Here is a 20,301-nt window from a genome sequence, read left to right as displayed (position 1 = left end):
ACGATCAAGCTATAATACCTTCTTAATGATTAAATTTCTCTGGTCCTATTTATAGCCAAACTTTAAAAATGGCTACATGCACTTACTCTGTTCCATTGGCCATCTCCCATTCTCTCTTGACACACTCCACTGCAACTGGATTTTTCAGTCATCAGTAACCTTCAATTGTCAAATCATATGTTCCAAGTTTCCACCCTCATTTCACGTCACCTCACAAGACTTTCTTTACTGGCTTCATGGCTTTCTTTTACCTAACTGGTGGCTCCTTCCTTGTGTTTTATATACATCCTCCTCAAATCCCCAGTATTTCTGTAAATGTCGTGGTGCCCCAGGGCTCAATCTCAAGCTCGTTCTCATCTCTTTGCTGCTCTTGTCTCTTGGCCTCTCTTTGCCTCCATCCTCTTCTCTTCATCCACACTCACTCCCTAAGTCATGGCCTTAAATATTACCTTTGTATTCAGACATCTTGCCTGAGCTCTGGGTTTATTTATCCAAGTGCCCGTTTGACATCTGCTGGGAGGTCTAATAAGCATCTTAAATTTCACATATCTGGACTCAACCCTGGGTATTTCATCTAAGACATGCTCTTTACCCACTGTTCTCTAAGTCCTATTTGTTCAGTTACTTAGGCCAAAATTTCCTCTTTATTTTGCACTCTTCATCTGATGCATAATGATAAGCTACTAACTGCATTTCCAAATAAATCCCCAAACCAACCATTCCTCAGCTCTCACTGCTACCACTCAATCTCAGCCATACTTACCTTTCACTGGAAAGGGAACGGTCTTCTACCTAGTCTCCTTGCTTGCTTGCTTCTGCTCTTCCTTGTCTGTAGTCTATTTTTCAACAAAGCTAAGCTGATCCTTCTTTTTCCCTCCCGTCACTCATTCTGTCAGGCTGGAGTTCAGTAACACAATTATAGCTCACTGCAGCCTCTAACTCCAGGGCTCAAGTGGTCCTCCCACATCAGCCTCCCTAGTAGTTGGACTATAGGTGCCCACTACTGCCCCTGCTAATTTTGTAACATTTTTTGTAGAGATATGATCTTGCTACACTGCCCAGACTGGTCTCAAAGTCTTGGTGTCAAGTGATCCTCCTGCCTTTGTCTCCCAAAGTGCTGGGATTACAAATGTGAGCCACCATGGCTAACCAAAACTGATCTTTAAAAAACCATAATCCAAATTATGTTACTTCCTTACTCAAAACCCACCATTGGCTGCCCACCACTCTTAGAATGAAATCCCAAATCCTGACCTTGACCATGAAGATACTATACCATCTTGCTTATACCTGGCCTTCTGGTCTAATTTTCTATCACTCTTGCCCTGACTTGCTTTTCTCTAGTTCAGCAACCTTTCTCCATTTCCCAAGCACATCCACATCTCCACACTCCAACACTGACACCCCTACAACCTAGAACATGTCTCCCTTGGATGCCACTTGGCTCCCTTCCTCACTCAAGTTAGGCCCTTGCGCAGATATCACCTCCTCAGTGGAAGTTCTTGTGACCACCTGTGGTACACAAAATAATACCGCCCAAGAGGGCTACATCTGAATCCCCAAAACTGACAATATTAGGCTACATGGCAAAGAGGGACTGAGATTGCAAATGAAATTAAGGTTGCTAATCAGCTGACCTCAAAATGGTAGATTATCTTGGATCATACATGTGGATCTGATGTAATGATACAGATACTATCAGGTAGAAGAAGGGGCCAAAAAAGGAGATCCAGAGATACGGCAGTGGAAGAAGATGTTGCTACTTTTGAAAATGGAAAGGAGCCCTGAGCCAAGGAATGTGGGTCACCTGTAGGAGCTGGAAAAGGCAAGGAAATAAATAGGTTCTCCCAAGAGCTTCCAGAAGGAATGCAGCTCTGCCAACACCTTGATGCTAGCCCAGGGAGACCCATTTTAGGCTTTGACTTCCAGAACTATAAGATAATCAAGGCTAGGTGCAATGGCTAACGCCTGTAATCCTAGCACTTTGGGAGGCCAAGGTGGGTGGATCACCTGAGGTCAGGAGTTCAAGAGCAGCCTGGCCAACATGGTGAAATCTCGTCTCTACTGAAAATACAAAAATTATCCATGCTTGGTGGTGGGTGCCTATAATCCCAGCTACTTGGGAGGCTGAGGCAGGAGAATTACTTGAACCTGGGAGATGGAGGTTGCAGTGAGCCTAGATCATGCCACTGCACTCTGGCCTGGGTGACAGAGTAAGATTCCTTCTTTAAAAAAAAAAAGAAAGAAAGAAAGAAAGAAAAAAGATAATCAATTTGTGTTGTTTAAAGCGACTAACCATGTGGTCATTTGTTATAGTAGCAATGGAAAGCGAATGGCCTGCCCAAGCTAAAATAAATGCGCGCGTGCGCGCGCACACACACACACACCATTCTCTGTCCTCTTGACCTTTGCTTTCTTTTCCTCCACTTGTCACTGGCTGTTACTATGAACCCTGTCCAAAGGGGCAAGACCTTAGGCTTTGTTCGTGGACATACTCCCACGTCAAGAACAGCATCTGCCCGTGCAGTGTTGCAAACAGTAGCCCCTGAAACTTAATTTTACCATTTGCTAACACTAAGCTTGATTTTCAACTCTTTTTCCCCCTTAGATGACATTTAATAAGTGAAAGTGTGTTAAAGTGTGTTATGATTTAATAATATGTCACCTAAGGAACCACAGTGAAAGGAAGAAGGTCATCCAGTCTTCCCAGGTAATCTTGGTGGTAAAGAATGGATGATCTATCACAGGAGTAGAGAAACAAAAAGAAAAGAGAAAAAAAATATCCAGTGGAGACCAGGTGAAACAGGTTGGGGACTGAGTGTTGGTATAAAAGTCTCACTCATATCTTTGAATCTGTTCACAAAAACATCCTCTCCTTGCCATGTGTCTGTTAATAGGTGAAGGAGTTGAGACTGTCTCCCCTGAATAACTGTGTATTCGAACTATCTGAGTGTCCTAAAAACATGTCCTGTGAAATAAAATTAAAAAAAAAAAAAAAAAAACAGTTTTAATCACGTTTCCCAAAGACAATCTGTTTGTGTTCATTTCCTTTCTCAGGCTCTTTTAAAGATGGTAGATATAATTTTGATAGGTGCAGATAAGTAAAGTTTTCCATAGTTAAACAGATTGGCCCAACAAACCTCCTAGGCATGGTTTGGCCTACAAAATATGTCAAATAATAAATATCAATTCCAGGTGGAAGCTGTAACAGACAGTGTGCAATTGGACACACCCTTTTCCAATTAGGGGGATCTCAGACACCCGTGCCAATAAGGAATCTCCATGAAGCTGGGTCCCGGTGTGGCTTGAACTGGCCAAGCCTCCCTATCAAATCACACTGAACATACAGTGTGAGCAAGATATAAACCTTAGATGCTTTAAACCAAAGATACAGGGTCATTTGTTTCTACAGCCATTTGGGTCTGCTTTGGCCTCATAAATGTGAGGAGAACTAATGAATGTCACAAAGGTCCCATCCTATGAATCCAATAGGTTGCTTTCGTTTGTGAATTCTTAGTGCATTTTCTAAGAGAATATGCATTGTAAGTGTCATAGAAAGGGAGCAAATGCAGTCATTTGCAAACTCATTTGACATAAAACTTTTTTTGTTCATTTTTGCGCAAAAGAATAATGTGCAAGAGATTTTCAGAAACTCTGCTCCAGCTTTCATTCTGTCAGTTCTCCTCCTTGAAACGTCTCACTTTTCTCTGCTCGGCCGAGATTGTAAGCAAGTGTGTTGACATACTCTTTACTTGGTAAACAGACATACCTTTACAGAACATTTACAAACCTTACTTGGGACTGAGGAGAATGGTGCACCCCGGAAGACATGCTCTAGACACATACATAATGTTTTAAAGAAAAGAAAAATCTCATTATTGTACATAACAGAGCAAGAACTAAACACCGATTCATGCTATGATTTTTGATACTACTTCATGAGTTTATCTGGATGTCTTGACTCTATCCAATGCCTTCCATATTTTAAGGTCTATGGGATTATCTGGACTATGGTCACTCTTGATTTCTTTCCTATGGGCTCTTATAACAAGTTTTGTGAACTGATTGCAGTCTAAATAGATTGTGACTTAACTTCTGGCAAGATCGTCTTACTCAGACACACTCAAAACTATTCTACACACAAACAGCTCTTGAAACTGCCGTGTCAGAGCAAGTCTGTATCTCTGTCTTTAAAGATAATCTAGAATGAAAACAGGTGAGACTTATACTGCATCTTCTTATTTTTACACATATTGTTACTGAAAATACCCTTGGTCTTTAGTATTTTAGAACCTAGGTACCTTATATAAATGAATGCTTTTCTAAACCAGTCAAGCATCTGCTCCCAAGACAAGAGAGGGAACAACTAAGATTGCCATCTTCCAATCCAGAGCTTTGATTCTGATCTTTTTTTTTTTTTTTTTTTTTGAGACGTAGCCTCGCTCTGTCGCCCAGGCTGGAGTGCAGTGGCCTGATCTCCGCTCACTGCAAGCTCCACCTCCCGGGTTCCCGCCATTCTCCTGGCTCAGCCTCCCGAGTAGCTGGGACTACAGGCACCCGCCAGAACACCTGGCTGATTTTTTGTATTTTTAGTAGAGACGGGGTTTCACTGTGTTAGCCAGGATGGTCTCGATCTCCTGACCTCGTGATCCGCCCGCCTCGGCCTCCCAAAGTACTGGGATTACAGGCGTGAGCCACTACGCCCGGCCTGATCTTTTATTGTTAATCTTTACAGCACTTTAGTGAACTCACTCATTTCATCTACATTTTTTTGTGTTTAATTTTTTCATTATTTTTCCTGATCATAAATAAATACTTGTTCATGGTTTGACAACAAGAAAAAAAAATGTATGAGAAAAAAAGTCTTAATCACATTTCCCAAAGACAGTTTCTCATTACAATTTCCTTCTTATACTCTTCAAGAAGTTGTAAACACCATTTTGAATTTTATGTTTTTTATTTACCATTGAAACAAAAGCATCTTCTCATATTAATCTTCTTTGTAGACTTCATTTTTAATGGTTATATAATATTTAATTGTGTGCTTTTATGCCCTAATTTGATTAACTATCCATATATAGGTTATTCAAAAACATTATTTACTTAGGGTTGTACCCCTTTTCTTTCTTTTTAAAAAAGGATTTGTAGCTACTTTAGAATTAATTTCCGAAAATGTATCCTGGTGGGAACTGTAGGAGGAGAGAAGCCAGAAGCATCAGGAAATCATTCTGGAAGATCAGATGTCCTGGGTGGCTAAGAAGGCAGGAGGACACGGTGCAGGGTGTGTGACAACATGTGTGTATGCAAGAGTTGTTTGCGGCACTCTAGAGAGACAAGCTGCGCTGTACTGTGTGGCACTGTGATAAAGAGATCAGTTGCATCATCAGTGAGGCAAGAGGGGGCAGGCATAGGCTGGAGACATCTGGGGAAATCACAGTCTCTGATAACTGAGACAATTGGAATAGAGCTATAACATGGCCACAGGAGATTTACCTCCACTGCTATACCTGGGGTGAGATGCTGCGTATAGTGTGGGCCGGGTCAGGTCCTTGAATAAACCTATTCCTGTAGCAGTGGTGTGTGCCCTTCTGTCTGGTGTCAGTATGTCCTGGAAATCAGGGCAGGCTGATACAGGGTTTTTTGCAATATCATATTCAAATCTGTGTTCATATGTCAAATATCAGAGCCAAAGAAGAAAACTGACCAAATGTTTCTAAGTAAATACCCTGCAGTGCCATTATACTAATTTTGATAACTATGATCAGGTATTTAAAGTGAGCTCTCTTCAGTGACTACTAGTGAGGAAGTTTTGTGCCTGAATTTCATCAGGATATAGGAATGATACAAGTCATTGCATAGATATTCTTATGCAATGTATTTGCATTCGCACTCTTCTTATCAAACACATTCGGAACATATGATCCTTTATTTAAAGAATGTTAAAGAAGTTCCTAAATGATGATCTGACTAACCATTCAGCCTTACTTAGGAGCAGTGACCTATGCTTCTCAGGGATATGTGACTTTACACTCCCAGGTATTGTTCTATCAGATCCTCCCATAGCCTAAAAGCCTATTGCCCACGGGCTCAGAGCAACAGCCACAAAATCACATTGAATCATCGTATCAGATATGTAACTCTCTTGCATTCTCCGTAAAGGATTTTTCTCTTCACCTTTTGTTTGTATTTATTTATACATTTATTTTATTTACATATTGTATTAATATAGATTTTAAAAATATATTTATAAAATCCACTTTTGGTGATCTACAGCATCATGGGTTTTGACAAATACAGGCAGTCATGTATCCACCACCACAATCGAGATACAGAAAGTTCCATCAACCCTCCACCCAAAAAATTCCCTTCTACTACACCTTTGGAGTCAACTCATCTCTTCCACTCCCAATGCCTGGAAATCACTTCTATAAACACTTATTTTCATAATCTATACCTTAATTTTACCAAAGAAAGAAAGAAAGAAAGAAAGAGTAAAGAATCACTTTCTTCAGTGTTTATTAGTCTAGGAAAGTTTCTCAATTTGCAGAACTGTGGGCGGATACACTAAACACCACAGACCTAAACTCTGGCCTTTCAGCAGGGTTGAGGTGGAGCTCCACTCCTTCCAGACCATCTAATGACATTCATCTAAGAGCTGCCCACCTTAATTCTACAGCAGTCCGTAGCTGATGTATTAAATGTATTTGGTTTTAAGTATAAATCACTTAGTCACAATTAGTTGGCATATCTTAAATCTCCTTATCATGTAACCTAGAATTGAAACTACTTAAATCTATTATAGGATTTCATTATGGAGGAACACCTTGCTTTATGCAATAAATATGTTATTTGTAAACATGTATTTAAGCCGAATTTTGAAAAATAAAAATTATTTTTAAATGCTTTGAACATGCTTGCTGATTAAAGGATGAATGAGTGTTTTTTGAATAAAACCAATAATTAGTCTTTCAACTATCTTCCTCAAAAATCAATGTTCAATGGCCCGGCATGGAGGCTCATGCCTGTAATCCCAGCACGTTGGGAGGCCAAGGCAGGCGGATCACTTGAGGTCAGGAGTTCAAGACCAGCCTGGCCAACATGGTGAAACCCTGTCTCTACTAAAAAACAAAACAAAACAAAACAAAAAAGTCACACAATTAGCGGGACATGGCGGTAGGCACCTTTAATCCCAGCTACTTGGGAAGCTGAGGCAGGAGAATCGTTTTAACCTGGGAGGTGGAGGTTGCAGTGAGCCGAGACTGTGCCACTGTACTGTAGCCTGGGTGACAGAACCAGACTCCATCTAAAAAAAAAAAAAAAAAATTCCGTGTTCATGTACTGGCATGGAATCCATCAGGGCACGCCTGAGCTGAGCTTTTTCATAAAGTTGGTAACTCTCTCCATCAATGCAATTCCCAGATACAAGACTTGTTATACACTAACAGGTAAAGTTTGAATGTGCACATCTCAACCTGTCAGCTTAAATGTGAAAGTGCATTTTTCCTTTCAGAATAATTTCAAGACTATTTCAAGATAATTTCAAGCCATTTCTCCCAGCATGCTGCAGAGGCTACACAGAATATTCCTGCCAAGAACCTGGAAGCCTGTTCCCTCACACAGACTTCCAGTTTCTTGAAAGAATTTTGCAGATTTAACAACGGGCGCCTAATGCTCATACTGCTCAACTAGCCATACAGCAGATCTGTTTCCCATTTCTAGTTGGAGTTTCAAGGACTTCCTTTTTCTAATTGCTTCCTCAGTTGCTATGGGCTGTAGGGACTGCTGCCTCCTCCCGTCTCATACCAAGGTTCAGTTGTGTTCTGTTGCATGAAGTCTGAACTAACAGAGAGAAATGTAGGGATAATGGTTGCCTTTGTCATGCCAACATATCCAGGCATAGTAGCCATCATGAATTGCTTCTAGAATCATAAGTAAGACATCCAGCTTATAAACCACCTTTGATGACTCAGTTGGATCAGCACTTAGCAGAGGAACATTTCTGCAAATATTGTGCTGTGTGCGCGTGTGCACACACTGCTTCTTTTTTTCTGAGTAGCAACACTTACTTTCATTGTTAAGTCTTGAAAAGAGCAGGTTATCTTTGGGCTTCCCTCTTCCCCCACCTTTGTAACCTTCCAATTGAACTTACTCGAGCACAGACTTCTCCTGTCCCTGAGTCCTGTCCTATTTATGTTATTTCCTGTGTCATTTACTTGGGTAGCTTTAACTTACATTTTTCTTTTCTTTGTTCCTGAACAAAAACTGATTTCTTTCTGGGGAAGCTAGAAAGGCAAGACTTATGCAGCCAATATGTTTCCCAACCCTCACATGAGTAAAAGAGCACACCCAGCACTATCAAAAAACAACCCTATGTCAGTTGCAGAACCAGATGCTTTAAGCTGCTTCTCATTGTGGGATCACTCAACACAAAATGAAACAGACCCCCCAAAACAAAGGCTTCCGGTCTCCCGCAATTCCAACAAAAACCTTGTCATTCCAGAGCTTTGAAATATCCTAACCAAATTGTCTTCCATTTTAAGTTTTCTTTTCTTTTTTTAACACAGGGATACTAAGTTGAAACCAGGCAAATTCTGCTAGTTTTTCTCAGATGATTTCCAAATCTCAATGGCACCTCCTACCTCTTCCTGTCTGCTTTTTATGTGGGCTCCTCATTGTGACTGGTTCCCAGCTGTATTGCTTCTCTATCATTATTAGTACTTTGATGATTATCATCATTAATTAGCACACATCACCTTTTTCCTCAAACATTTTACTTGAGCATTTAAAACAATCAAATACTTGTATGCTATAGTTTGGAACTATGTTGCAACTTGCCCTTCAAACAATCAAATACTTGGTGTGCTATACTTTGAAACTATGTTGCAATTTGCTCTTCATTATTCCAAAGGTGAGAGTCCGTTTCATTGTCTCATTCATTCTCCCTTTTAGCAGAAGGGTTACAACCTAACATTCTTTAACCCATGCATTGGTTTGGAAAATGTAGGAAAAAGAAGAAAGGGAACCTTGGAGTAGACACAGAAGCGGGAGGCGTGAATTAGGCAGATGTGATATTTTAAGCTGTTTAAGTCATGGGACATAGTTTAAAGAGTTCCTGAGACAAAAGTGAAAGAAATCAATTTGGTGATAGGAGGAATTTTCTTCTATTGAAGTAAACAGGGAAAGACAGAAGGGAGACAAGAGAAGTGCTTTTTTTTTGGAACCCCTTGATTTTGTACAGAGCAGGAAAATTATCAACTCTTTTCACCTCCCCCACCAGCATATGCTTCTGGTATTCATTCATTAGACATTCTGGACTAGTGCAAGCTTCCTCTGTTTTTGTATTTATCATGAGAAATGTTAAAAAAAAAATCAAGTTATATGATAAGGTAAAAATAAAATAAATAATGATTATTTTATGAAAAAAACCTGAAAGGCAGTTTTTAGAAAATGACCATTGACCTTAAATAAATGGAGGAACAGGATCTTAACTGGACTCTGGGACTCAATTATAAGGCTGCCTCCCTCAAAGTCTAAGCTGAGAGAATTTACTTGGTTACCAGCGCAGAACACCCAATTGTAGACACCCCAGGAACCTGAACAAGTTGAAACCACTTCATTGAAAGGTCAAATTTACTTAGGATGTCTTGAATTCAGATGTTGTAGTAAAAGTAGGGTAAAAGACCAGGAAAGTCACCAATGACTTGACAGATGAATATTTGCAATATATGTATTTATGCCTGACACATCACACTCCATTATGCAGATGCCAATTTGGGGCCACTATTTAGTTAAGCAGAGAAATTGTCTTCCTTTTTTGTGGGGGAGAACAATACATTACTGGCACTGGGCAGAGAGTAACTCAGGAGGCAGCTTATCAGAGACCGTGAAGGGGCATTCTGTGGGAGTCTGAGCAAACCAGGTGCAAATGCGACCCACCATTCCCACCAAGACAAACCCTGCTTCTACAATGCTTCTGCCAAAACTGTTTATCCTTTTCACCCCTTCTCTGGAGAATCATTTAAAATGGAATTGTAAAGCCACTGTTGGAGTAGGGGAATGGAGGAGAGGGAGGGAAGGTGAATATAGCCTTCCAGAGCTCCTTGGGGGCTTAGTCATAATCCTGAACTTGCAGTCTATCAGGATCAATCCTGTCCCCATTTCTGGAAGGAAGGCAGGGTGAAGAAGAAGGCTGTGAACTGGGCAGACCTCTATTCCAGTCCTGCCTCTACCACTTACCACTCTACGGTCTTGGGTATACCTTTGATGTCAGTTTCCTTACTTACAGAATGAGTTTTACATAGTAGTTTTGATTTGTTTTATGTAGTAGAAACAATGTGTGTATAGTGTCTGGTACATAATAGCAATGTATAAATGGGATGCCTCTGGCAACGCGGACTTCAGGACCCAGAACCAGTGATGTCTGTTTCCACCTTTCATCTTTGGCTTTAACATTCCACTTTGTCCACAAAGCTGATGTTCAGATTGGAAATAGCTACTCTGGCTTCTGCTGTGCCTTCTTCACTTGCACAGCTTTGCGTCAAGTAGCCGCCACTGCCAGTTCCACTGTCTAAGGGTATAAGGATAAAGCAATTGGCACAGATGAAGTGTAGAGAGTGAGCAACCACTTGGTAGCAAACACCTGAGCTTTGGTAGTGGCTTCCTTCCCCACACCCGTTTTCAGGCCATTCCTACTGGCAATCAAGGTTTCTGGGCCCACAGTACCCCCTGATGGCTGACGTGGGGAACTTTCTTTTCCCAACAATTCCTTTCTCCTCTCCTAGTGGAACCTCCCTGTCTTTCACAGGTCACAGCGTTGTTCATTCTGTCATGGACCATTCATTTCTCACAAACTTGTGTAGCCTTTCCTGCCTTGCTTTTTAAATTTCCTGTTCAATTATTTCAGGAACATCTATTTTTCTCCCTCCTTCTTTCCCTCACTTTGTTCCATTTATGAATTCTGAAATTATTATGATTGTCATTGATAAGTATAATAGTAGGATTAGTGCATTCATCTATTTATCAAGTAAACCACTATATATTTGGAAGTACAATAAAACATAGTGTGGAATGAGCAGCATCAATCTCTAAAGCCCTTTGAGATATCCAGACATTTTCCTAACCTACACAAAAGAGGACATTGTCTTTCTCCAAGTAACACTGATCTTTTCTGGACATTATTTTTCTATTTAATTGCCAAATTGTTCTAGTTTGTCCCCTACTGATTTACTGCAAATATAATTCAGCTACAATTAGGGTTAAGTGCATTCCTGTGGGCTATTCTGGAAACCAAAGCACATCTTTCAGCATTAGTTCTCTATGGGAAAGTGATTCAAGGCTTCAAGCAATTGCTTTAGAATGAACTTGGAAAATATTACCTATTGGTTTTTTTTTTTTTTTTTTTTTTTTTGAGATGGAGTTTCACTCTTGTTGCCCAGGCTGGAGTGCAACGGCACTATCTTGACTAACTGCAACCTCTCCCTCCTGGGTTCAAGTGATTCTCCTGCCTCAGCTTCCCAAGTAGCTGGGATTACAACCACCCCTACACCCGGCTGATTTTGTATTTTTAGTAGAGATGGGGTTTCACCACGTTGGTCAGGCTAGTCTTGAACGCCTGACCTCAAGTGATCCACCTGCCTCGGCCTCCCAAATTGCTGTAATTACAGGCATGAGCCACCTTGCCTGGCCTACCTCTTATAATTTAATATTGAAAATTTTCAGTTAGGAGTGGTCAATTTTTTTTAAAATTCATAGTTGACATCTGGATTCTCTGGTTTTGAATCTATTGGCCTATGACATCTATTGGGATGAATACTTACAAAGTAAGTCAGGTGTCACTTATCTGGGCAGACACTGATTCTTCCTTTATTAAAAGAAAAATATACTAATCAGATCCTGATTTGATATGTTATGAGACTATACAAGAAGATTATTAAATTTTTTTCTGCGACCATAAATTGCTTCTTGGGGAAAACACATCAACCATGTCTCAAAATATAAATACTTTCCTTAATGTAAATTCAAATAATGTCAATGATGTCTTTATTTGGCCTGGGCTTAAAATACTTTTAAAAATACAAATGATTTGGGTATGAATTATTAAAATGGCATTAATTTTATGTTTAAATATTTAATTCTTCTGATTTAGAAAGCTTATTCTTAGAGAGCAGTAGCTAAAAAGCATCTCAAGTCTTGATAAAATAACTAATTAAAAGATTTCTGTCACAAATTAACATCAAAAGGTTTAATCTTCCTGGTTGCTAATACTCAAATTTAAAAGTAAAAGCTTATAAAAACTGGTATAAAATAACAGAATTATTTAATAAAATGATAAGCTATTGTGACCATACAGAGACAGGCATGATAAAAATATAACTTTCCAATGCTTTTATAAAATACTTTCCTAATTTGGTCATAATTCAAGGTAATGCTTACATAGTATGTTTTGCTTTGAAATATTTTCATATTTATGGGACTGAAATTGTTTTCTCCTTTAACAAAAAAGATACAAATTAGTTATAGTAACAGGTAAACATCAGCCAGCCAATTTCATCGAAATTCTGTGAAAATATTCTGCATAAATTCTATATACACACTAATCAAACAATTAAAAATCAAAGAGATCAAGTATGATGTCATAAAATAGTTGTGTGATGCAAAAGGTATTTTAAATGATTATTTATCAAGGACCATTATTCAAGCTGACATATTCGCGTTTTTCTGGAAAGAGATATTTGCTTTCTGATAATATATACCTTTTGAATTCATAAAGTTTTGGTGGTAAAAATTAAAGCATTCGGTGTTAATGTTTTTGAAAGCATTGCATTTAAATTATTTTCTCAGGCTCTAAAGAGAAAACACCAGAGAAAACATAACCAGACTCAATTGTTTAAAATGTATTTTCCCTTTAATTAAATAAGAAACATCTGTCTGGGGATTTTGGAAATGAATGTAATCCATCCACACTCTGCCTGCACTAGTTTGCATCCAATGTCTAATATTTTGAAAGAAAATTCTTTCTTTCTGTAAAGAATTAAACAGCAACACGGAGAGATGTCTGGGTCTGGGGCAGCTAAGTCCTGCCTCCGGAGCTTGGACACTGGAAACGCTAAAGAGCTCTCTTTTTCCACATCTGTCCTTGAAAAGCAACCAAATTCTCTCCACAGTCAAAGTTAGGACGTAGCTTTTGTATTTCTCCAAAACATCCACTCGCCCTGCAAATGCTCATTCCAGAACAGTAAAGAAACAGGAGTTGCCAGGATGCATCCAAACACTCAGGGTCAAAATAGTGTCCTTTCTCTAGGGTTCACTAAACATCTTCCTTCATCTAACTCAGAGTTGAAAAAACTGATTTCTCTAGAGACCCACACAGCCACAACACGGACACATCAGACAAGCTAAATGAGCATGGCACCAAGACAGCGGGAACTCTTCTCTGGGATGACCCTGGTTCTCCCAAACCCAGGCCCGCAGCTTAGAAGGACAAATGTCACTTACTGGTGGTGTCAAATGGTATCTGCCTGCACTGCGCAGACCCCTCCGCGGGCCAAGGACAGTAATAGACGGCTCCCCCTTCCACGATGTCGGGCTGGCTGGTGTTGGCTTTGGGCGCCCCCACCAAGACACTCGCTCTGCAAAAGAGTTGGAGAAAGTCACTCTTTAGGCGCCACAAAAGCGTGCGCATGCAATACAGTCTCTGTAGCCTCCTGCCCGGGGACACTGGGGCAGGTGTGGAGGACAGGAACGTATTTATGATGAGGACCCACTGTCAAACTTGATTTCCTCTTGGAAACCTATGGGGGTCCTCAACTTGGTTTGCAAGAGTGCAAACGGTCCTGCTTCTCTAGGTGGAGCTCTGTGGGTACAGTGAGATGAGAGAAGGGGGTGGGGTGGGAGGAAGCCAAAGACAGAGCCCAGCTGCTGGTAGCCGACAGCTCTTGCGCCCAGACGCAATGGTTACAGGCTCTGCATAAACAGACCGCGCTGTGGTCGTGGTTTTAATTGGCTTTGGTCTTCTGGGTCCCGTTCTCTCCTTTGTGGGATGCGTGCGTCTTGGTACCCGGAACACCCAGGACTTGCGTGTTCTATGCAAGTGGCATATCTCTAGCTCAAAGTTCACAAGGCACATCTAGCATGGCAGGGGAGAGAAGGGGCTGGTGGCGGGGAGAGAGACGAGACCCCGGGCGGGCGGCAGGACGGGGATCCCAGGCTGCCGGGACTGCGCGGCAGAGCTGCTGGGACCGGACCCGGGAGAGCGTTCGCCCCAGCGCGCACCTCTCCGGATCGGGAGACTTACGTGCGGGCGTCGGGTATGTGGAAGTCCACAGCGTAACCGAAGTAGCTGCCCTCGGGGCCGCTGTACACCGTGAGCTTTTCCACGTCCAGGTTGAACGCCTGCGAGGCAGGAGACCACATCATCATCCCCAGCGCGGCCGCAGCGCAGCAGAGAGGCGCGATCAGCGGCGTCCGGCTTCCCCAGGGACCGCGGCTGGCCCCGGGCGACATCTCCCTCCGCCCCGGTGGCTGCTACCCGGGAGCGCGAGCCGAGGACCCCGTCGGGGCTAGCGGCGCGGGTGGAATCTGGCGGTCCCCAGCTGCCCGCGTCCCAGGTCGGTGCGCCCGGCGCACCCGCGGTGACAGTGCCCGGCGTCTGATTGCGCCCACCCGCCCGCCCGGCTCGTGGGCTGGCCCAGGCGCTCTAGCCCTCCTCCGGCCGCGGGCGGGGACCAGTGCTCTCGTGGCGCCTCCTCGCGGCTGGTCTAGAGCTGGGGACTCCCCGGCGGCTGCGCTGGTGGCTGGAGTGCTGGATGCCTGTTCGGGCTGCCCGGATTTCTATTGCAGTCCCATCTTAAGGACAATCAGTTTCGCATCTGTCACCTCAAGCTATTTATTGCTTTAAAAGTAACGCCCCACGTGGAGGGAGAGCTTGCTCCAGTTTCCCTCAAATGCGCAGCTTGGATGGAGAATGTGAAAACCAACCCCACGACCAGGAGGGACAAAGCAATTATCTCTGCATCACCTCTGCAGCCTGACCTCAGCGTTCATAGCTTTGCACGTCTGTGACTGAGAGTTAAAGCTGAAATGCAAGAACCCTGTCCTCCCCCAAGTCCACCCACCTCCTGGCAGAGCTAACTCATAAACAAGAAAGCCTCGAGGGTTTTTTGTTTTTGTTTTTGTTGTTGGGTGGGTGTGTGTGCGTGTGGGGTTTGTTTTTCTTTGGTTGGTTTACTTTGTTTTGTTTATTTATTTTTTTCTTTTTAGAGATAGGGTCTCTCTCTCGCCCAGGCTGGAGTGCAATAGTGCTATCATAGCTCACTGAAACCTCAAACTCCTGCGATCAAGCGATCCTCCTGCCTCAGCCTCCTGATTAGCTGGTATTGCAGGTGACTCATCACACCTGGTTAATTTTCTAATTTTTTTTTGTTGACATCAAGTCTCCTCATGTGGCCTAGGCTGGTCTCGATCTCCTGGCCTCAAGCCATCCTACCACCTCGAGTTGACTTTTAAAATTTCTTTTCTTTTCTTTGTTTCTCTTTTCCTTTCTTTTCTTTCTTTCTTTCTTTTTCTTTCTTTCTTTCTTTCTTTCTTTCTTTCTTTCTTTCTTTCTTTCTTTCTTTTCTTTCTTTCTTTCTTTCTTTCTTTCTTTCTTTCTTTCTTTCTTCCTTTCTTTCTTTCTTTCTTTCTTCCTCCTCCTTCTTCTTGGAGATGGGGTTCTCACCATGTTGTTCAAGTTGGTCTTGAACTCCTGAACTCAAGTGATCTGCCCACCTAAGCCTCCCGCAGTGCTGGGATTTCAGGGTGAGCCAACATGCCCAGCCCTTGAGATGTTACTCATCTCTTTCTTAAAGGCATCTTGGGCATATTAAATGACTTAGTAGTAAATCTCCATCCTGTGTAATTGTGACCAAGTTTGGCGAAGTTAAGAATGTTGGAATTTACAGTTTACTTTATGTGGGGGTAGAAGGTGTAGTTCACAGTCTACAGGAGTTCAGACTTCGGTTCTGATGGATGGGTGTTGTCAATCTCTTCCCATGTCTCCTGTGTCGGAGAGGAAGTGAGTCTTGAGTAGGGGGGAGGACGGAGAAGAGAAAAGGAGTATAGATGCCCTTACGTAACATATGGTCTTTCATTAACATTAAACAAAACAGGTCAGCATGAAGCTGGAAGGGGGCGAGATTAAATAGAGATGACGTTTAGAGACAGAAGAGCTAAGTTGTTTCTGAAGCGTTGTAAAAGTCTCCTCATGTAGGTGAAAGATGTAGATTTAGGCAGGATTTTGAATAGGGGGCTTACATTTGGGCATTGTGGGGGTAGAAGTTGAGGGAAGGTATTAATACTTAGAAAAGACAGAGATTAAATGGTTGTACATGGGACTGGAATAAAAGGGGTGGGTTGGGGAGTGGTGGGAAATAGGGTTGGATGGGTCTGCAGGAAGAGGATCTTAATAACAAGAACATTTACTGAGGCAAAGGGAGCCGGTTCTAGAGCAGAGACGAGACATACCTCCTGGGGTTCCAAAAGTTTAGGGGTGGGGAGTGGGGGGTAGTTGTTGGAAGGAAGGGAAAGCAAAGTAGGTGTTGCCCAGATGCACTGGGAGGCTAGGACCTCAAGCTGGTTAACAGAAGGGAGGTCGGGGTGGGGGGGGCACAAATGCTAAAGAAAAGAACAGGCTGGGCATGGTGGCTCATGCCTGTAATCCCAGCACTTTGGGAGTCAGAGGCAGGAGTATCTTGAGGTCAGGAGTTTGAGACCAGCCTGATCAACATGGTGAAACCCCATCTGTACTAAGAAATATATATATATACACAATTAAAAAAAAATTAGCTGGATGTGGTTGGGTGTGCCTGTAATCCCAGCTACTCAGGAGGCTGAGGCAGGAGAATCGCTTGATCCCGGGAGGCGGAGGTTGCAGTGAGCTGAGATAGCACCACTGGGTTGCAGTCTGGGCAACAGAGCGAGACTCCGTCTCAAAAAAAAATTCAAGGTGTCTCAAGGTATTTACCTAGAAAAGAAGAATAATGAACGGTAGCAGTGGGGTTAGAACAACAGGTTGGGGAAGTAGAAGGTAAGTTAGATGCTGGGCTCATTGATTTGAGTTACTAGCCTGGGATTAGCAATATAGATTACAGTTTAGGGAGTGGTCAGTCTGTCCATTGATTTGAGGGTTTATCCAGAGAAAAATCGCTGAACTTACTGAAAAGCTGAACTTTTTGTCTCCCTTACATCAGAACCCACTCAGTAGACTGATTTAAATGTTATATCTTTAACTTGTCTTGCCCCTGTAAAAATAATGCAAATAAATAAGCTATCAAAAATTTCCCTGGCAAATTGTCACGTCTGGATAATTTCCTAACTGAATACTCCTTTCCCAGATAAAGACTGAAGAGTAGATAGTAGAAGACTTGCTTCTCATTTTAAAAGTTCATTCGCTTTGAATACAGAGTCTGCTACTCTGATCAAGTTACTGTTGTTCATCAAAGTGGTGTTCCCTTCAGTAAATTTCAATGACGAATTCATGGGCAGCATACAAATAGGAATGTTGACGACTGTGTTGTACACTGAGGTTAGAAAAATAACCTCAACTCAATCATTTTCTGACACTGGCATGCTGAAATTTGGAAATCTGTCCTATTGCAAGCTGGCCTGAGGTGGATGAGAAACATCTAAATAGGTAGAAGGTGATAGAATGATCCTAGACATGCACCTGACCTGTGTGCTGACTTACTAGGTGGAACTAGCTATATATTACACAATGCTTTGATTTGCACAGGGAAGCGCATCACCAGGGTATCCCCTGTTGTACCCACTTGCTTACTTCCTTGGCATATTTCTTAACCTTTTTGGCCTTTTTGTTCAAAAATAGAGTGAGAGGCTGGGCGTGGTGTTTCACACCCGTAATCCCAGCACTTTGGGAGGCAGAGGCAGGTGGATCAACTTGAGGCCAGGAGTTTGACACCAGCCTGGCCAACATAGTGAAATCCCGTCTCTACTAACAATACAAAAATTAGCCAGGTGTGGTGGCACATGCCTGTAATCCCAGCTCCTCAGGAGGCTGAGGCAGGAGAATTGCATGAATCCAGGAGGTGGGGGTTGCAGTGAGGCAAGATCGCACCAGTGCACTTCAGCCTGGGTGACAGCGTGAGACTCTGTCTCAAAACAACAACAACAACAATAACAACAAAAATAGAGTAGATAAGGAAAAAAAATCTGTTTACTGACACATAATAATCTGTTTACTGACACAGGAACACATAATTGTTCCTGTGTTCTAAAATACACTTGCTGTTGACTTACACAAGTCTATATTCTTAATATGGTCACTTTCTGCTTTACAGATGAGGACATTAAAGTTTGGGGAGGTATGATAATATGCATGTTTACAGGGCAAGTAAGTGGTACTCTTTTAACCCTATCAAATGCCAAAACCAGTTCCTCATGCTACGAGGTCTATAAGGAATCAGGTTTTAAAGCCACCTTTCCAAAGGCAGTAAGCTATTCTGGGCGGCCCTCTGGGCATGCCTATGACTAGTCCTTGAGAGATGGCATAAAGCTGCTGTGTACTTTTCCGAGAGGTCGTGGAAAAGGGTTTGGTTGCACCTTGGTATTTTGGAGGGAACGCAAACTAACTCCAAGCTCTTTGACCTCCCTGGGAGGCCAAAAGCCTGGGAGAGTGGTAAACCTTCCAAGAAGCCAGGACAAAAAAAAAAAAAAAAAAACTCAATTGCAATAATTGCAGAGAAGGGATAAGTCTGAATAGGTGTCTTGTACATTTCATCATTCTGACGTATGGGAACCATGCCAATTGGTAAGATCTGGGGAATCGTCAAAGAAACACATGGACAGTGACAGGTCTCATGCTGAATGAGAAGTTTGACATTTTAAAGATCTACCAGCACTGATTTATTTGTCAGAAAAGCAAGTCTGGGACTTGTTTATCATCTACGTGAGCATGTGTGTATGCTTCATGCTGGGAAAGGTATACATAGTTCTTTCCCTAAAAAGAAAAGGAAAGAACCCAAAGGTCAAAGATGGAACAGATTTGGCCCAAACTTTCCAAAAATAAACAAGTAAAGAGTACCACAGGGGAAAAAAAAATGATGTCTGAGTTGTAGCCATGTACGAAGTGCTTAAAAATAGAAATGCCAGACCATTTAACCAGTTAGTGCATACTTTTTAATCAAAAATATGTATAACTTAATGACCAATTATTATTTCTGATTGTGTTTCAATCTATTTATTTATATGACGTGACCATGCCTTAAAATCAAGAAGTGTGAAAGTATCAACATAATTATTTCATTAATATAACCACACTTCAAATATTTTAACTAAACTATTTACAGAATAAGCCAGTGTGAATGCAATGTATGCTCGGAGGCTCCATCAGCTTTAAAAATGAATGCACCAGAAATGGAGGGTAGCTTTTCAGTCTCTACTTATAAAATGGATAATTGAGGTTATCTCAGATTTTTCTTTTGCACAACTGAACTCAGCTTTCCTGCAATATTAGAAACAACTGATTAGTAGAAACTGGATGGTTAAACTTACTGAGGGGAAAAGACTTTTAAATGTGTCAGGTGTCTCTGCTGACATCAGCTTATGTCTGCAAATTTTCTATTCAGTCCCTGAAGGGTGAATTTCACCATAGTAAAACCTTTTTTTTTTCTTTTTGATGATTTTGTTGGTAATTCTCTTTTATGGTTTCCCTTCATGATTTTATTAGCCACTTTTAACTTAAAAGTGCTGTAGCACTGGCCCCTGTATTGGCGGGAGTTCAAGCACAGCCAACAGTTGGTTTAGCTGAAGGAAAATTCCCACTAGTCAAAACCAGACTCCAATTTGATCTCTTTTTTAGAACAAGCCTTGAAAAGCAGCTCTGCTTTAAACAAAAATAAAAGTAAAAGAATTCTTCCTCCAAAGGGAAGGTAACTGGAAAGCTATGTTCTTCCAAAGCATTGATATTTGAGGATAAATCTTCCTTAGAGTCACAGCCCTTGGGGGTGGGGAGTGCTGAATTTGTAATCAGGATCTTGAGTGATTTACATGTTTCAGTTAGGGTCAGTTGACTCCAGAATACTGAAAGACCTACACATGTGTGATGGGTTGGTGGGCTGGATCATTTAGTAACTATTGGTCAAAATGACTAAAGGAAACTCTTGAGAGGAGAAGGGAACTCATAGCATCTAAGCTGTAAATTAGGAGTCTGGCAATTGAGAATTCCAATTCCCCAAGGGACTCATGTTTGAGTCCAGTGCAAAGCGTGGAAGCGGTAGTGGGGACCTGCAGGAATGCTCCAAATTTTAA

The 20,301-nt window shown here is 41.8% G+C and overlaps 1 protein-coding gene across 2 annotated transcripts in view; it reads right to left on the bottom strand.

Moving 5' to 3' along the window:
- The window catches only part of ITGA8 (integrin subunit alpha 8), a 198,488-nt gene extending 183,430 nt beyond the window's left edge, over positions 1–15,058 (bottom strand). For both annotated transcript variants that reach the window (XM_025396715.1, XM_025396716.1), the window contains exons 1-2: positions 14,294–15,058; positions 13,495–13,628 (exon numbers count right to left, since the gene is read on the bottom strand). In XM_025396715.1, coding sequence (XP_025252500.1) covers positions 13,495–13,628; positions 14,294–14,502 — 343 coding nt within the window. In that variant the 5' untranslated portion in view covers positions 14,503–15,058. The remainder of the gene's footprint in view (positions 1–13,494; positions 13,629–14,293) is intronic.
- Positions 15,059–20,301: the final 5,243 nt, after the last annotated feature.

This window comes from Theropithecus gelada, chromosome 9 (assembly GCF_003255815.1).
Source record: "Theropithecus gelada isolate Dixy chromosome 9, Tgel_1.0, whole genome shotgun sequence".
NCBI classification, from domain to species: Eukaryota; Metazoa; Chordata; class Mammalia; order Primates; family Cercopithecidae; genus Theropithecus; species Theropithecus gelada.
Note: the sequence above shows the minus strand (reverse complement) of the source record. Positions and strands in the feature narration are given on the sequence as shown.